This window comes from Rhea pennata, chromosome 11, assembly GCF_028389875.1.
Source record: "Rhea pennata isolate bPtePen1 chromosome 11, bPtePen1.pri, whole genome shotgun sequence".
NCBI classification, from domain to species: Eukaryota; Metazoa; Chordata; class Aves; order Rheiformes; family Rheidae; genus Rhea; species Rhea pennata.
Window position 1 is genome coordinate 6,229,848 of NC_084673.1, and position 18,987 is coordinate 6,248,834.

General features: G+C 36.8%; 1 protein-coding gene across 2 annotated transcripts in view; it reads left to right on the forward strand.

Annotated features, from left to right (window-relative positions):
* The window catches only part of LOC134145306 (transmembrane 9 superfamily member 2-like), a 33,863-nt gene extending 17,392 nt beyond the window's left edge, over positions 1 to 16,471 (forward strand). For both annotated transcript variants that reach the window (XM_062584678.1, XM_062584679.1), the window contains exons 11-17: positions 1,162 to 1,281; positions 1,458 to 1,515; positions 5,134 to 5,293; positions 5,886 to 6,037; positions 7,454 to 7,565; positions 8,165 to 8,336; positions 15,846 to 16,471. In XM_062584678.1, the coding sequence (XP_062440662.1) occupies positions 1,162 to 1,281; positions 1,458 to 1,515; positions 5,134 to 5,293; positions 5,886 to 6,037; positions 7,454 to 7,565; positions 8,165 to 8,336; positions 15,846 to 15,913 (842 nt within the window). In that variant the 3' untranslated portion in view covers positions 15,914 to 16,471. The remainder of the gene's footprint in view (positions 1 to 1,161; positions 1,282 to 1,457; positions 1,516 to 5,133; positions 5,294 to 5,885; positions 6,038 to 7,453; positions 7,566 to 8,164; positions 8,337 to 15,845) is intronic.
* Positions 16,472 to 18,987: the final 2,516 nt, after the last annotated feature.

Here is an 18,987-nt window from a genome sequence, read left to right on the forward strand (position 1 = left end):
ATAATAGCTAGAATGCATGCCAATGAAAGGATACTGACAACACTGAGATAAGGTAGTGAGCTTGCCATGAGTAGCTAGATACAGATGTGATATTGTAACCTGCTACAGGTCAGTGTTTTGTTATATGTTGTTTCTTAACATCACCATTCATTTTCTTACTGTATAGTAAAATTGGGAAGTATACTTATATTTATGTACAATAGAAGTTTTTTTTCAAACTGCAATTTGCTTTTTCTAGGCAATACCATCTTTCAGTGCTATCACAGACACTCCTTTTTTTCTGTTTATTAGGTGATGCTACCTAACCTTTTGTTTCTTGGTAGGTTTGTCTTTTGTTACAGATTGCAATTCTTTTGTAACTTATTTTTAACTGCAATAGTTTACTGTGCCAACAGGGTAGTAGTGTAGGAAGGAATTGGAGACTAATCCTTTTTGTGAAAAGGAAACTTCCCCCTAGAGCTCATTGACAAACTTTTTCCAAAAATCACTCTGGCTTGACCCCTACAATTAGTTCATACTCAGATAACCTTCTTTTAATAGGTGTATTTTCAAAATAGCACATTATTGAGGATAAGTGTTGTCCATCATAGTGGCTGACAGTCTCTTCTGGATTTTCAGGAAAATTCCAATATTCGTACTCCTAAGATCTTCTTTTATCTTCACACCAGTTTCTACACTAAAAAAAACCCCAAACCCCAAAACCAAAAAAAGAAAAAAAAAAGCTTAATTTGACAGTTTTTGGCTTCTCCAGACCTGCTGTTCTTGGAAGTCCTTTATGCCACATAATAATTTTCTGCTACATGATGTGTATGAGTTGTGTCCATGTATGTTTATAGGAGCACTGCAGAATCTCAAAAACAGATTTTTAATCAGGAAGTTTGGTTCAAGTTCATTGTTTAGCCCTGTGTAGGGTTTTGTTTTTCAGCTTTCTAACTACAAGAAACTTTCTCCTTAGAAGACGAGGCAAAAATAACGTAGTTCTTTCTTATGAGTTAGGCATTGAGGTTAAGGGTGCACTCATGTGATGGGACAAATGATAGCTTATGCATATAATCTTCATTTGAATATCTGCCAGTGAAAGTGGTGGAACCTGTACAGCAGCATTTGTTACAGGGTAATTTGTATTGATGTACTGATGAGTAAGTCTTTTTGTATCTTCAGTTCTAGCTTGCCTTGGTTTTCTTTCTCCTGCCAACCGTGGTGCTTTGATGACCTGTGCAGTTGTATTATGGGTCTTACTGGGAACTCCAGCTGGTTATGTGTCTGCTAGAATGTACAAGAGTAAGTATACACATTTGTTTAATATGACACAGCAGGTTAAATTCAGAATTGCTGGGCTCAGTATAAGCCTCAGAATGGAGATGGTGTCTCAGATAGCAAATCTGCTCCTTGCTGTCTTTCTGCAAACAAATTGGAAAAAGTGCTCCATTTGAAATTGTTTTTACTTTTTCCCTCAGCATTTAGAGGCGAGAAGTGGAAGACAAATGTTTTGCTTACAGCTCTGCTTTGCCCTGGGTTAGTATTGCTTCTCCTCTTTTTTCGTTTATTCCTTAGTATGATGGAGGGGAAGAGTGAATTGTTACTATGGTACTTGTTTGTGGGATTATTTTCTTTATTGCTCTCCTAACTGCAGTTCCTTTCATGTGTAGCCTGTCTTCTGAATATAAAACAAACTAGATTTTGAGGAATTTGAACCCAATACTCTAGAACATAGCTTCTTAGCATCTGGTTTGTTTTATAATCAGCTGTGGGTGTGGGAGGAATGATGTGACTTTCTCTTGCAAGGTAGCATCACAGTCTTTGAGAACCTGTAATGATGAAGTAATTTTGATTTGGTACCACAGCACTGAGTCTACTCCAGATAATCCTGTCTCAACTATTAATAGGAAGGGTCAGTTCATTAGGTAGTATGTAGTTTTGTGGTAACTTTAGCATGTCTATAGTGCTTTTCTGTAAACAGGGAGATGTCCTATTCTCAAAGCTGGTCACAACATACCTGCAGTTGAGCCTGGAAATTAACGTGCGAGACATGAGTTTAATGGGGATAGCTAAACTGTAGTTACTATTTGTCAGTAAGATCATTTAGTTAGTGTGAATCTATGTTCTAGGTCTGTTGCTGCTAAGCTAACAATTTTATAACAGCATGGGTATCTCTTTACCTGCGTTGAAGTTAATGTTGACAACCCTGTAGGCAGAACCTCTGTTACCTTAGTTATAGCATCAGCGTTGTTAACTTACAGAAAAGGATATAGGAGTCATAGTTTAATTTTTTTTTTTTTGGAAGGAAATGGCTATATGCTACTATACTGGAAAACAACCTTAAAAGTGATGAAAGGTTGTTGCTTACAAAGTGTAATGTGGGGGTTTTGTATGGCTTGTAAATGAATATGAAAATCTCCTTTAGAAAGCTTGGAAGTCTGGGCTCTTTTATGCTTTGAGATAATCAGTGTTCTAAAATGTTGGAATTGTGTTAAAGGTAACTTAAAGTGGTCCTCTAATGCAGACAGCTGCTCTTTGGAAGTGTGTTTTTTCACTGTATGTTTGAAGGACAAATGAAGTAGACACAGCAGTCTGGTCATTTCAGCACTCTGGGTCCAGTTTTGGGACACCTCCATACACCTTTTTCTGGATTCCTGTAATATTTATCTCAGGGCTAAAAACTTCTGGTTTTTGAGGCCTACTTCAATGACAAAATCAGAGTATAAAGATGGTGAGCTGCATGGAACATCTTACCCTATGCCATAAATATAGGTACAGAAATAACTTCTGAATATTATGTGCTGCTTTTTGTGATCTTGGGATTCTTATTAGTGCCTTGTTGCAAAATGTGGCTTAGGAAGGCTTATCTTCAGCAATATAGCTCTATTTTTAATAGGTAATAAATCTTAATCCCAAACAGGTAATAATTTGGAGTTTAGTATGCTTCCAGGTGGGAACAGTGCAGAGTTTCTCTTAAGCTGGTAGTATCTTTATATAAATGTAGGCAGTGTCTTGTTTTTGAGATTGGTATAATGTTTATTGTAGTGTTTACGGCCAACAGTGTTGTACTTGGGAAGGGTTGATAGCTCTTCTTCCATTCATTTTCTCAAAGCTCTCAAGACCTTTCAGGCGAATGAGGTCAGTGCAGAAAGGAGGAAAGAAGCTAATTTCTTCTGCAAGCCTTCTGTATTTCTTGGTTGCGGCCTTGGGTACATGAAGTTATCCCTTGACATATGTCCTTGGCAAAGGTTGAGGAAAAGATTATAAATAATTTCTTAAGGTGTTTCTGCCCCAAAATAGAATGAATAAAAGATGATCTACTTTTGAGTAAAATAGAATTTGATCAAATGAAAGGTAATGTGTTTTTTGTTAACAACTGACTGTTGTATTTATGTTTGGAAATATTATTTCCAAACAACATGTGCTTCAGTCTCCCTGCTGTCATTTAGATACTAAAACTCCCAAATAAATGTAGTTTCTCAGAGGGAGTAAAATGATTGGGGATGGTAAAATAGGAACAGATGTCTTGATTATACAATCCTAGTTCAGTGAATTTGCATAATATCGTAAACAACTAAAGGCAGTTATATTCTCAAACTGATGGGAATTCATATTTGGAATGTTTTCCCATAACTTTGGAGGGAGGTTATTGGGATCTGTACCACAAGTATGGGCAGATTAGCAAGGTTTTAAAAATTGAGTTCACTTTTCTTTTTCATCAAAAAAGATGATGATATGTGAAGTAGCTTAGATGTGTTCATTTTACAAGTCTGTTCCCTGAAATAGTTATGGCAGCTGTAAGGCCTCTCCTAGGAGAAGAGGCCCCCACCTTTTATCTATCTATCTATCTATTTATTTATTTATTTTTAATTAAATACAGTGCAGTATGTGTGTTTTCTTAAGGGCAGTGTAAAATCTGCCTTTTTTTTTTTAACAAAACCCAGGGAATGGTGACATTGGGTAGAAGCCTTTCCTGAGGCTGACTCTTCTCTGTTGCATCTCTGAAGCTATGAATAATGTAAATTCAAGCAGGTTCCTATGTGAGGCTCCCTTGCAGAATATTTTGCTTTGTTTTCAGAATGAGATGTTCAAAATGTTCATCGTATTTCTTGGAGCTGTTTTCTAGTATTTCCCAGGATGTTTATAAAACTAAGGGGGTGCACCTAGCTGAGGAAGGAAGAATTGGGCTGGACATGGGCTGTTACTGTCCGATAGATCTTCAAGGCTTTAGAGATTTATGTATGTATATATGTATGTATATATCTCGAATGATTTTTAGAATAGATTTTTACGTGTTTGAATGATGAGCAGAGCTGGATGGGGATTGATTTGAAGGTCAGGTGCACATTGTTAGAGAAGATTAGAATTTCATGTTTAAAATACTATTCTTGAGGGATTAAGAATTGCTGAGTAGCTTGTGCCTCTTGTACATTTTGAGAAAGTAGAAAGCTTCCTGCTGACTGAAACCACTAAATACTGTCCTAAAAATAGCTTAGGTTCAGTTTCACCAAGCACTTACAGGCTTACACACTACCTGAATCAGTTTCTGCTGATTCTGTGCTGAAAAATACATGAGATGTTACTATAAAAATTCTTGTAGGGAAGAGCCATCCCTCTGGTGCCATGCTGCTATGACATAAACCATAGCATGGTGTATGTTTATTGTGAGACTGACTGGTGAACTGCTAATACTAGATTTTGCTATAACTGAATGTGTTTTGCAGAAAAAATGTTCTGATTAGAAAGCAGCTATGTGAAGGAATTAAATGACTGGCAATAATAGGAAAGGTGGTCTGGATGAGGGTTTTCTTAGCACACTTTTATGTAAAATTTTTAGAATTTTTTTTCTGTTACTTTTTTAGGTTTTTTTTTTTTTTTTTTTTGTGCAGAGTCTTTATAGTGGCTTTACCATAGATTTAGAATTAGATTTAGATTTAGAATTAGAGGAATCGGGTTTGGCAAGCATTTCTACGCTAACTGCATTATGAGACCTTCATCTAGTGAATTACTGCTGAAAGTATCTAGGACTGTAAGAGAATAAAAGAGAGCAAGAAGCTACATTTTTCTGATGCAGACTCCTTATAGATTTATGTTTTTAATACTAAATTTTATTCTTTTCTGAATATTCCAATATCTTTTCTGATCTCACTTCAGGATTGTCTTTGCTGACTTCTTCATTATGAATCTAATTCTGTGGATGAAAGGATCCTCAGCTGCTATCCCTTTTGGCACTTTGGTTGCTATCCTAGCCATGTGGTTTGGAATTTCAGTCCCATTAACCTTTGTCGGTGCATATTTTGGCTTCAAAGAGAAGGTAGGGCTCTTTGAATACAATTTTGGAATACGCTTCTCCTTTGCAGTTGAGACATTGAATCCCTAAGTCTATAAGAGCTGGTTTGGTTGAAATGTCCATGGCCCTTTGATTGTAAAATCATTTTTCTGTTTCTCCTGGTTTATACTCATAACTGAGACTGAATATAGTCTCATAATGTCATACAAAACCTTCTTCTATCCATTCATGCAGAGTAAGAATTTGATAGTTGTCTTTCAGGTCTTGCTTGCTTTATTTGTACATCAGTAGTTTAAGGTAAAGCTAGACAATTAAGAAAAAAAATCAGTAATAATGAAATAGATATTTCCTTCATGTTGCTTAATGACCAACAATTGGAGTGTCTATATATATGTATATATATATGTGTGTGTGTGTTTTTTTGTTTTTTTTTTCCCCTAATGACTGATACCAGGTTCACAGTGTTTTGGCTTGATATATATTTTTTTTCTTGTGATGGTTTATGGATGAGAATAATGGGAGAGTTAGGCATATCAGCTCTTTAGGTACTAATATTTGGGAAAAGTAATTTATGATGAAATAATTTCTCTTTTAATCATATTAATTTCTTTCAAAGCCTATTGAACATCCAGTTCGTACAAACCAGATTCCTCGCCAGATTCCAGAACAGTCCTTTTTCACAAAGCCGTTGCCTGGCATCATAATGGGTGGCATCCTGCCCTTTGGCTGTATTTTTATTCAGCTCTTTTTCATTCTCAATAGCATTTGGTAAGTATCACTTCTTTGTTCTGATTAGGCTGGTTTGATATAAACACACAGCGAGCTTGGACATCCCAAAAGAATGAATGTGAGATATAAACCAAATCTTAAAATTTTTGATTATCTTGCAGGCTTTTGTGATGTCTCCAAAATCTGCGTGTATATTCCTATACTTAAACAATATAAATCTAGTTTTTCTTTACTGACATCTGTGAGGTGTGAAATCAGTGCTGTTGCCTTGTTTTATCTTTCAGACTCCAAACAGCACAAACATCATTTCATGCTGTTGTGCTTAGGTGGAACCTAATCTGTTACGGAACTGTATTATATTTTATGAAACTAATATGATCTAGCTGCTTCAGCTATTAAATCAGGTCAAGGTTTTGGGATTCTATGTTGTGCAATACAGAACAACAAAACAAAATCCCCAAACGCCCACACCACTCCTGAATCTTGCTAAAATCTAGTCAAGCATGTGTTTTCAAAATTAAAATAACACAATCTTTCATAACGTAATTATGAAGAGTGTAATGCTTTGTTTAACCATAACATGACAGTTCTTTTGACCAGGTGTGTTGTGTCTATGATGAGATTGCTTACAGAAAAATTTTCTGAATAAATTTTTAAGCACAAATATATGATGTATTTGTAAGCCTTTTTGTATTAGTCCTCAAATTAAAGTAGTAACTGTGTAATATAACCATGCTGGAAAACATAATCATCTGTCGTAGAGGTACATAATGGACCTTCGTAGTTGAAAGTATTGAATTCCTGAACTATTTCTTATTACTTCTCTTACAGAAGGCTAGCAAGGAGGGAATATGTAACTTATTCTCCTTTTGGCAAGTCTTACATTGCAGTAATTGTCACCTTCATCAGTCAGTAAAGCTGATTTGGTTACTTCTATCATCTGAGAGCAAACAAATTAAAAATAAATTCAAGGGAAGTGTGTGTATTTATTTTTGTGTTTGGTTTACTTTTGGATTGGAGTAAGACTTGACTTGTGGATAGAGTGGGAGCGGAGGAACACCTGGATGTAGTGAGGTGCTGCAAAGACACCTGGAAAACTTAGCTGCTGTAGTAGGAAGGAAGCACGTGTTGTAACTAGGGAACGAATATAGGTGATGCAAGAGTCAGGAAAACTTAAGGCCCTTTTCACAGTAAGGTTTGGAATGATAGAAGCATCTCTGGTGGAAATTGTCCACAGCTTTTCTCCATGATGGACTTATAGAAGCTAATATCCTGGAAAGTATAGGGTGAGGCCTTTTAGCATTGCTTTGTGGATGCGTATTTACAGAGTAAATGGAGACAAGAACAAAAATTTTTTTGAATCTGCTAGGAGTGGTATAAACAAAGTTGCTCCCCCCTCTTTTTTTGTTATTATTAGCTTAGCTTTTGGTCACATAATGTTGTTTTTTATTTTAGGTCTCATCAGATGTACTACATGTTTGGTTTCCTGTTCCTAGTTTTTATAATTCTTCTAATTACCTGTTCCGAAGCTACAGTTTTGCTGTGCTACTTCCATCTGTGTGCAGAGGTAAAAAGTATAGTTTTGACAAATATCTTCCAGCTAAAAGCAGTATCTTAGAGATAAAAGCAGTTGAGTTATTCACAAGAACTTCTGTAATATGCTAGACACTGTAAATTGGTTGTTTTGTCAGTATCTGTACATCAGTTGTTTATATCCTTGACATGCTTTGCACTAGCCACTCTTTTGAAACATACCTTGTACTTTAAAAAGTTCTTACAGTTTTTCCCACTAGTACTACAGCCAACTGTATAAACTCTGTCTGCCCCTTGTTACAGTGAGGAGTTTCTAAAGGTAATTGGACATCAGCGTTAACCTTGTTGTGGTACTGTTTATGATTATAAGCAGCCTGAGTAAGGAAACTGCTGCACAGACTTGCTTTGTGCAAAACTTCAGGCTGTTTGATGCTATTACTTGGTATGGTGATTGAGAACTATGAATATGAAAGGAGGAAGATCTTTTTCAAGTTAGCTTTTGAGCTTTTGTTTTTTAATTTCTTGTTCTTTGTTTTATGTTATTGTTTTGATACTACTGGGGGGGGTAAAATATGATTTACATTCTGTTTTCTATATGGGGTCTTTTACTGAATGGCTTATTGTTTCTTTCAGGATTATCATTGGTGGTGGAGATCATTCTTAACAAGCAGCTTTACAGCTGTTTATCTCTTTATCTATGCAGTTCATTACTTCTTCTCTAAACTCCAGATAACAGGCACTGCTAGCACCATTTTATACTTCGGTTATACATTGATCATGGTTTTGATTTTTTTCCTTTTCACAGGTAAGTACAGCAGTTGCTGTAAAAACAAATACAGGCGGTTCAGTATTTGACATCTGCTTTTGAATATTTTATAGCTAGAGAGAAATGAGAAATGTTAGGTGAAATTTAGAACATCTGAAATATTAAACAAAATTTATGACTCTCCTGGCAGAATTATTTTTGTGGTTTGTGAAACTGCACGTCACGGTAAGATATTCTTTGAGTTTTTTTTTTTGTCTAACCTGAAATTACTTTTATAGTGTAATTAATCTTCCTTTATTGCATATTATAACAACAGTGAGTTGAAACCATTTTATTTTCAAATTCCCATCTTGTTCGCTTTGATAGAGGTATTCTTAACTTCATTCTGAATTTTGTAATCAGTTCTGGAAGTTCTATATTTAGAGACATTGTACTTGGCATATGGAGAATAAAAGATGTTTTTAGCTTTCACTCATTATCAAGTGAAGCAAGGTGGTACTGGAAAAATGTGCCTCTTTGCACAGTGAACTCTAGTACTATTAGAGCTGGTCTTTACCTGCTGAATTGTGGTACTGCTTCTTAATGACAGGAAGGTACCATAACTAGAGGAATGTCTTAGAAGCCAGACTACCAAAAATGGGGAGCCAAATTTCAAACTGATTCCTGATGTTACTCAAGCAGACTAAGCGTCTTCTATTTAATTTCTCCAATATTCATAAACATTTGGCTCAAACTGTAATTTTGAGGCTGATTGATTGGGAAACCTGTATCAAATATACCATGTATAAGATGAAATCAGAAGCCCTTATAAACAGACAGGAGCATCTCGTGTTGCCATTCATTGCACCAGTGCTGTTTTATACATAGTTTTAATGCATGAAGTCAGATCTGTTATATATCATTCTATTCAGTATCTTAAAAGTACTGCAGTGGTGGAAATGCCTAGTACTCATGAGTTGTTCATAAAACAACTTTACATTTGCATTTGTTCCTAAGACCCGTAATGAGGGATCTCCTTGTGGATGTCATAATGGTTCAGTATGTTGCTGCTTCATGTCTTCTACCTGATTTTTGAAACTTGCTATAAATATTTTGTGTTGGCTTCATGGAATGCATCCTTTAGCAAGCCTTTTTTTTTTTTTTTTTTTTAACTGCATCAAGGAAGTTAAAATAATTATAAAAATAAAGATCCTAGCATCAGGTTTATAGAAGCTTGCTAGGTCAACAGTGAGAAGGACTTCTGTCATCTTTTTGCCTCTAAAATTGAATGAATGCTTTAGGCAAAAAATAGCACTGTTAATACTAAAATACTGAAGAATATTACTGCATATGTTTGAGCAAAGGAAATATACTGTAGAGATTATAGTTAATAATAGCAACTAGCATTAATTGCTAGATTTTCTTGTTTGTTGTTTAGACGTGTGTGTGTGTATCAAATTATTTTAATGCTTTTTTTGGCAGTTTTCAACATCTTTAAAATGTGAAAAACAGGAAGGGTTTAGTTCTCTATTTTTTTATTTATTAGAAAACAGAATTTGGCATATTGCCAGTTAAGCATGTTCTTTAATCCTGGCAAAACAGATGAACTACAGATGTCTTCTATTTTATATCTACACACACACAGAGTCATATATGTATATAATTAATATTAGAATCAATACTTTTTATATATACACAATCTATGGTAAAATTTTAATTTTAAACTAAGGCAATATATTAATGTATGTCTGGGCTTTAGTGTAGGCTAGCTGCTATTTTGCTAATTCCAATTTCACTTACAAGATGTGAATTGGTAGAATGAAAAATAACCTTTTCATATATAAAACAGTAATTGAAATTGTCATGGCAGCTGCTGAAATGGTATTAAAAGCTTCAGATGTGCTGATCCTGGAGTTCTTGATGTGGAGGTTAGTGAGGCCCCAAAAGTAAAATAATAAACTATGCCACTGTTACTTTTTCTTTTTTCTTTTTTTTAATTTTTATAGAACCACATGAATGTGGTTGTGCTTTACTTACATATTTATAGTTCACGAAGAAAGCTGCTATATGGTCACTTTTTTTTTGCTTAAATAAAATAGCTCATTACTGGAAAGGTAAAAGGTATGTAGAATATTTAATAAACACTTGCTAATGTGGAATGCTGTGATAAATTTCATTCCCATATTTAGTTTGACAGTTGATGCTGAGATGTGAGTTGTTATAGCTAGATGATTCAAGCAAAGTTATATGTTTTCTGTTTTGTATTGTAGAGTATTTGTTAATATCACTTGTTTTGAAAAGTAAGGATTCAGTCATTCACAAGTTTATGGAGGTGAGGGCGTTTAATATCATAGCTACTACTGCAAACAGCATGTAGAGTTTTCTGTATATGTGTTCCCAAAACTGGGACCTTGATCGCTTCCAGTTAAGTTAGCAGTAGGTATTTTGTTTTTCTGTATTCTTGCATATTAGTTCTCAGCAACTGTGACAGAGAAATATAAAGGGCAGAATTAATACCTCCTGCACAGCAGCATGTTTTGTTACTGTGGACATTACAAAAGAGATCATAATGAATAACTAAATAGGAACTGAATGCTTTCATGACAGCAGTGACAATAATATAATCTGACTGGTGAAATTTAACAATTAACTTGCACACGCAAACGAGAAATTTTATTGCACAAAGTACAGTTAATTTTTCAAAAAGTACTAAGTCTAGTTGAATGGGGATAGTTACATGATTACATGCATTTTGTGCTAGGAGACAAAAATTGCTGAGTGTAGTCAAAGCATGTTGCTTTAGTGACCTCTATTTTTGAACATCATTTTCACTTGTGAGTTAATGCCATTTTCAAAATTGAGTTTTGATCTTCGGGGTAGATTGTGTTTAGAATCCAAGATTCTGAAGCACCCACCACTGTGCAGTGATTGAAAGCAGTATGATACAGAGAGCTTTTAAGGTACCTAAGAAGTATCAGCCAAGTGCAGAGTGCTTTTCTATTTGCTTTCTTACAATCTGTTCGTGCTTTGAATTCTTTTTTCTTCGTTAAGCAATAAAGCTAGAAGAGATGAGTAGAGCAGAACAGTCCGCTTAGTGTTTTGGTATTGCTCTGCGACAGTCTTATTTTTAGTATTAAATTCAAATTAAACTAGTTTACTAATAACTTTTCTTTACCTGGTTAGCCTGTGGTCGTCTTTCTGTGTACAAGAAAACACTTGTACAAGAAAACTTCCTGTTGCTGAGTGATATTATATATTACAGAGCAGAGTATTCAACAGTACAGGAACTGGAGGACAAAAGATCAAGAAACAGCCAAGATGTCGGTGTCTTCTGATAAGTGTAAAAGGACGTATTAGATGTATTTTGCATCTTGACTAGAGAAATTACTCAAGACACCTTGATTACCAGGTTCATGCTTTTTTAATAAACAGCACCCACAAAAATGATCTCTTAGCTGTACCTCTTAGAATGAAGATTGATAATGCACTGCAGCCCACAGTTTATGATGGGTTAGGGGTTATTTAGAAAGGCAGAATCTTAAAGTATCACCGTATTGGGAAAAATAAAGACTTGCTGACCTCTCCCCAGCAAATTCTTAAATGTGTGTCCTTCAGATACTCTTTCATACAACTTAAGCTGGTAGGTGATTAGGATCAACTAAAGTAAACATTAGCTTAAAAATTCATTCATAATGTTGGATTAAAAAATATCAGATTGGATTTTACAGCCTCATTAGGGCAATTGGTGTCAGGCTTGATGTCTTTGTGCTGTGTTGTTTGATAGAGATGTGCATATTAGAGCTCTGAAAACCTTAAAATGGAATGCAGTATAGACCATCAGAAAATCATTTTAGAATGATTTGAACCAATTTTTTCTGAAAACACTGTTAGAATTTGTTTAATGTATTAAAAAAAAAAGGTTTAGATATGTTTTCTGTCTCTGTGTTCACTACTGTACATCAGTGAAGCAGTAAGGCAAAGAGGTAGGCTCCTTCTCGATTGTGCCTCAAGACTTTGGTTTTAGTTTGACTGTTCAAAGGAACAAATGTTGTGAACGGGATCCTTGAGTGACTGCAGCTTATCCAAACAGTGCTGCTATTCTAAGGAGGTGGATAATTCTTTCATCTGGTGCGAGGAAAAGTGCTCAGGAGCTGAGTATGCTCTTCAAGAAAATACACTTAAACCATGCCATTTTCAGATGCAAAGGTATTACTTTAAAGTTACACAAAATAGCAATGGCAATTCTAATGGGTAAAGCTACAATTAAGGAATCACATACATATCTATAATTTAAGAATTGACTTAGAATAGTTAAAACAAAAGGGGAATCCGAGAACCTGCCATGTGAGTCAGCATTGGCTTAATATTCAGTATGCAGATGCTTTTCTGTATGAAGTGCTAAAGTTTGGAATAGGAGATTTGGAACAAATGGCAAATTTGCAGATTGGTCTAAAATGCGGAAAACATGTTCTGGCTGGGATTTTCAAAGTAAAAAAATAGGTCAGATTTATTTTTCTTCTTTCCCGGTCCGTATTCATTTGCAGATCCCTTTCTGATCAGGATATGTACTCCTTTGTAGAAAATTGGAAGCTTTCTGACTGAATTACCTTTTGTGGACCTCTTGGAAGCAGTTCATGGAGTGCCAGGTGCCTGCAGATCTCAGGTGGAAAAAAGCACTGAATTTCAGTGGAGCCAGGCACTGTACTCTTTCCCGCCTTCCTCCCTCCTCCCCTCCCCCCCCCCCCCAAAAAAAAAAAAAAAAGAAAAAAGCTTTTTCATTATGTTAACCTAGGCAAGATTCTGTAATACCAATGAAATTGGGCATTGACCTGAGCTTTCAGAACCTCTTAGTCTGGAGATTTGGCCATGTTGTTTTAAAAAAATGGGAATATTTAAAACTCCTAATTGATTTACTGTGATTAATTCTTACCTCTAAATCTACAGTTGGATTCTTGAGGTGGATTTTTCAATCTAGTTCTGACTCCACCATCATCTTTCAAACCATTCTGATCTTTGAGTGTGGAATATACTATTAGGAGAGGTACGTTGGTCAAATAATGGGATCTCTAGTTTGGTGCCCTTTTTCAAAGTTTCTAGTCCATAGAGCTGCCACATCTGGAATTCACAGGACACATTCCTTCTTCGATGGGAAGAAGGAATTGAAGTACTAGTAAGCCCTAACTATAGGTGTGTGAATAAAACACTGCTGAAGCAAAAATGGAAGGAAACTTTTGTGACAGAGAAGGTAGTGACTACATAAGACTGTACTGAACAGACTCTTTTTAGGAGGGATGTTGAAAATCAATGTGACTGAAACCTGTGAAGGTCTGTTTATAGATGAAATGCTCATTCAGAATCTGAAGTCTGTAGATTCTGCCGTGAATGAGGTCATGAAATAGAAAGCTGGTGTGTCAGAAGGATTCAGTGTGACAAGAATTGGAGGAAAATGCTGTGGATTGACAGTATATTCCTATATTACGTTATAACATGATCAGAACACTTGCTGTAAATCTCATTCTCATGTTGCAGTTTTTTTTTCTTCTGATACTATGATTTTGTTCTGGAACAGTATATAGATTTTTAAGATACCTCATCTGTTAAACATTGGGAAGAAGCCCTTTTCAAAGACATAAAAGGCTCAAAGTGGACTATATTAAAAAAAACAACTAGGAAGCAGATGCTGAGAACCATTATTAGGAAAAAAACATGAAGGTGAGGCTGGGAGTAACAATGCTGATATTGGAGTATTGGACACAGTAGGAAGGAGGGAGAATTGACCATAAACTGTAAAGACTTAGTGATGTCAAGTCTACAAAGGAATTAAATTCCTTCTGTGGCTGGTGTCTGATCTTCTTTCAACAGCAGTAAATCTGCCATCTCCTACTGTTTCAGAGGATGATAACTGCAAACTCAGAGGGAAAGGGTAATCTGTGGCACATAATAGTAGGCTGTCAAAAAGCCTTTAGCCTCAAATATACATGGCAGCATGAAGGACACAAGAACTGACATATAGATAATAAGCATCCAAAGACAGGTTGCTCAATTATCAAATGTAGATGTGGTCTGAAGGACAAAGAATGTAACGAATGAAGAAAAGGCAAATGCTTAATAAAGAACCTTGCAAAGAAATAGGAGTGAGAAAAGTGGGAGCTGATATTAAACATGGTCTGTACAAACAGAAAATTATGGATGTAAATCTGACGGAGCTGAATGCATGATCTTGCAAGTGACTAGTGCTGCTGGCTGCCTGTGGCTGTTTCTTTGAGCTAGTTCAGCCAAAACTGACACCTTCCTTTTTTTAGCTGGTCAGGCTTAACATTTGTGTCAAAGTTTGCCCATGGGTAAAAACATGTGGAACGATGTGTCACTCCCGTTACAGAGACTTAAGACTTTATGGAAGTCATTGTCTGCTTGAGTACCAGGTTCCTAAGGTAATTCAAATAAATGCGATGGACCCCATCTTTTGCAATTTCTGTGATTGTTGGGAGAAAACCACAGACTCATTCTTCAGCTTAAAAATAAACTAGTACAGACTAATTTCTTCATGTCACTTCCTCTCTCTGTCACCTTACTGCACACTGTGGTAACTCGAGCCATAGGTCTTCACGTATGCCGAAAGTGCCTTCTGAAGTTGTTGCTCCCTGTCCCTGTACTGTTGATTTGGATGACTACAGAACTGGATTAGTAAGAAACTAAGGAAGGCCGTGCTAAGCCAGACCTAGATCTGCTACCCCAACACCCTGTCGAACAGAGGGGGATGTGAGAACAGGGCAGATGTGTAGAGGTACTTTCTCCCAGTTTCCCATCAGCTGTGACTCAAGGGCATTCTGAGCACTTGAAGCAGTGTCTCTGTAATTAATAGCCTTTGGATTTCTTTGTTCATGAATTTGTTCAGTCCTCTGAACTAACGTATAGTTTTAGTATCTGTAGTGGCCTGTAGCAAGAAAATCCACAACTTGAATACGCGTTACGTGAGATTGGCTCATTTAGGGTTGAGCTTGTCACAGCTAGTTTCAGTTGATGCTTGCTCTCAACTGCTATAGTGCTCAGAGCATAGCTGCAACAAAAGGAAGTAACTGGATATACAGAGTGAAGGTCGCTGTTTTTTATGTATTATATCTAAAGAGATAGAACAGGGTGAACAGAAAAACAGGCCAGGTGACTTCTCCCAAGGTCACATTTGATGGCATATCTCGTAAGTGGCTTTGCAAGACTGTAGATCTAAAAACCACTGAATGATTTCAGGTAGATGTCAACTTTACCTGTGTATGAAAGTCAGTTTCTTAAATGGTGCTTGTGTGCCTGCTTGTGGTGTTACAGTAGTGTGTTTAATCATCACCTTCAGTAGTTTAAATGTACATCATGCACTCTGGTCCTAAGAGTCATCTTTGATCTAAATCAATAACTTTGCCTAGGGATGAATGTGTGTTGTTAAATTTAACAAGTGTTATTATTCTGGATAGTTAGATGGATTACAATGTTATGCTCTGCCCTGCTGTGAAATGCTTAAGATTTTTCTCTCAGAGCAAATTGGAAGATAAACTAACCATTTTAACTTTCTCATTGTAGGGACTATTGGATTTTTTGCCTGCTTCTGGTTTGTAAGTAAGATTTACAGTGTTGTGAAAGTGGACTGAAGAGTTTCAAAGTGTCTTTTGAACATATCTCCCTTGCTGTTTGATAATTTTTACCATGTATTGGGAAACATACTGTGTAATTATTCTAATTTGTAAAAGCTGAAGAGCAAACTACAACATAAAATATATGCCTTTATGCAAGGAAATGGCACCACTGGAAAAATGTTTACATCAATATACTCACTGAACATGTTAATTCTAATCATTCTAAAAATTGTATCCAAAGTTTGATTTAGAACAAATAAAAAATCTGTGAACAGTTTATTTGAACAATGAGTACATTATATAGCTTTCCATTTTAAATTTCTTAAATTTCTTGTGGATTTCTTTTTGGTTACCTCTTCTGGTTAGCAGCTATACCATCAAAGCATAGGACTGTCAAGTAAATCTTATGTAAAATGTGAATTTTTTTTAACTTAACTATGATTGTACATACTATCCTGCACCTTCTTTACAACTAGTTTATCTTCTTACAAATGTACATGCATTTAGTGTAATGTAGACTTTATTAAAAATATCGACACTGGTTTTTGTTTAAATAAACCTGCACAACTCCCACTGACTTGTCTCCTCTGCTGTTAATTAGGCCTTCACTATTTGAGTACAGATTGCACAAGTTGGGCTAGCTCAGCAGGAGCCAGCTGATAGCTCTCAAGTCTCCTATCACTAGTAAGCAGTTTGGGTATGATCTCCATGTGTTAGCTGTCCTGTGTGGCTGGAAATTACCTGTGCTGGCACACTGGAATCCATGGCTGCAGAACTGCCAGAGACTTTGGAAACTACTGCTGCTATTACCTGTGTCTCAGCTATGCACTTACTCTTAACTTCCCCCAAATGTTGCTAGGCAAACCACCTAGGAGCAAAATCTTCCCCCTTTTTAAGCCCCCTGAAACATGTATCTTACTGTTCTTAGCCCTTTGATTGTGCAGCTTGCCAGGAAGGAAGCCATGAATGTAGTTGGGCTTGAGAAGAGATGATTCTCAAAGATGAAACCTTCCTTCTTACTCTGCAGAGCTGGCTCTTAAATGCTGTGCTGTGCTGCTGTGGAGGAGCTGGAAACCCGTGAAATACTCATGGTTAGTTGTGAGGGAAGGATGCTTTTTGCTGAAAGCTTGTCTTTGTTGTCTTATTTAATGCTTCTTGTATCATTTGTGCTTTTATGTTTGACAGCACATTCTAAGTGCACATCTAAAGTTCGTCTAGAAATTGTTTCAAGACTACTCTGCTCATAGCTTGAGCTTTCAGAGAAATCTGTTGCAAAGGGCTAGAGGAAAGTTTAAACCAAACCTTGCCTGCTCCTAAACCCTACATGTTGTCCCTTCTGGAACATGTGGTTGAGATCACCACGCAGAGATCCCATTGTGAAAATCAGGTGTAAAAGACAGACTGTTAGCCACTGTGGATCGTAAGGACTGGGGGGGAGAAGACAAATGACTGCTGAAGTGGATGGAGCAAGGTTAGGTCACACTAGTTGCCAACTGCATGGAGAGGATGAGTGTTAGACATGTAATTTCCTGATGGAGATCGGTCCTCCTCGGTTCTAATACCACATGTTCTGATGTCTAATTTCATTCCCATGAGCTGTATCACTGGAGCCAGTGGAAATACCTATGCAAGGAAAGTTTAGCACAGGTATAACCGTTTCTCTGACCAGTCTCATGTTACTTTACATATGGGTCAGATCAGAATAAATTCATTTTCCCCTGAACGCAGGAATGAAAACACTGCATTCCTATAGAACGTGACTGTTGCTTTCAGACTTAAGAACAGAAACCTGAGGCTGCTGCGCTCTTTGAGTGCAAAAATGACATGCTTAATTCAACTAAAGTTAGATCAAAACCAGTGTCTGCTAAACTCATGTCAGGGTGCTCAGTTATTTCGATATCCCTATTTCTATTAAATATGAACTATATGCAAGATGTAACAAGGGATTTGAGGTGAAAAATGTGAAGGCGCTATGTACAGACAATGCCTACTGACAGAAATAGAGGATTTAATTAATTCAGTGATTATTTTGACAATACATGTATTTTCCCAATCAGTAAGCATGTATGCTGATAAAATGCACTAAAAGCAATAAGGAAAAGCTTAATTAAAAATCCTCCAAGGAAAAACTTTCAGCCTGCGATATGGACAGTCCCGTTATCTTTACAAGCTCATTAAATTTATCGATAGCGCGTGCTTAGTTTAAAATGCTGCCAGCTACGGATGCAAATACCACGGTGGTGCGGTGCAGCCTGTGAAATGCTCGCCCCTGGCAGCCCCTGATGTCGACAGGAAAGCGCAAGGCCAGCTCCAAGCGTGGGTGCAGGCACCCTCTGTGTCAAAAGTAGCTGCAGTTACAGAGGTCACGGTATGGTACTTTATCTTCTAATCTATGTGTTCCTTAGCTGCAGTCTGCGTGCACTAATTAGCTTTACTCGTACAAAATGGGAAGCCCTTACACTTTCCATGAAGTTATTAGTGCCAGGATTTTATAGATAATATTAGCGTCTGCAGAGTTTACCCAAGGTAATTTATGTTCTATTTGCAACTGAAGGAAAACTCTTAGATGTTTGAGATCATAACACAGTGGAACAGGGAGATTTATTGCAGGGGCAGAGAGAACAGGGCCCTCGGGCTGCTTTGTTCGTCATTAAAAGTGGGGTTAATAAGAGGTGCACATGTGCCTCCCGTGTTTTGGGGTTTCGTTTCTCTCCTGTGCTGTTCCTGCTTGACAGGGTTTTGCAGTCTGTGAAAAGGTGCGAGAGCCATGGCACAAATTCCTTGGACTCTGGAGTATGAGGGTGATATTTGTACATCCAAAGGATATTTATCTCCTTCCTGAGCTACTGTTACTGAAGAAGGAATGTATGCAGTGAAACGCTCAGTGAATCTGTAATTTTTTCCAGGCAAAAGGAAATATAGGAAGTTATATTGGATAAGAGCTGCGGGCAAAAAAAGGATACATTAAAGAATTTTGAAAAGGAAGGGATTTGTCCCAAAAGAGAGACCACCAGAAGAAACGGCTGGGCGCAGATGGAGATGGACCTCCCTTGCTCCTCTTGGGCACAGGTTGGAGGTAGAGAGGAGCC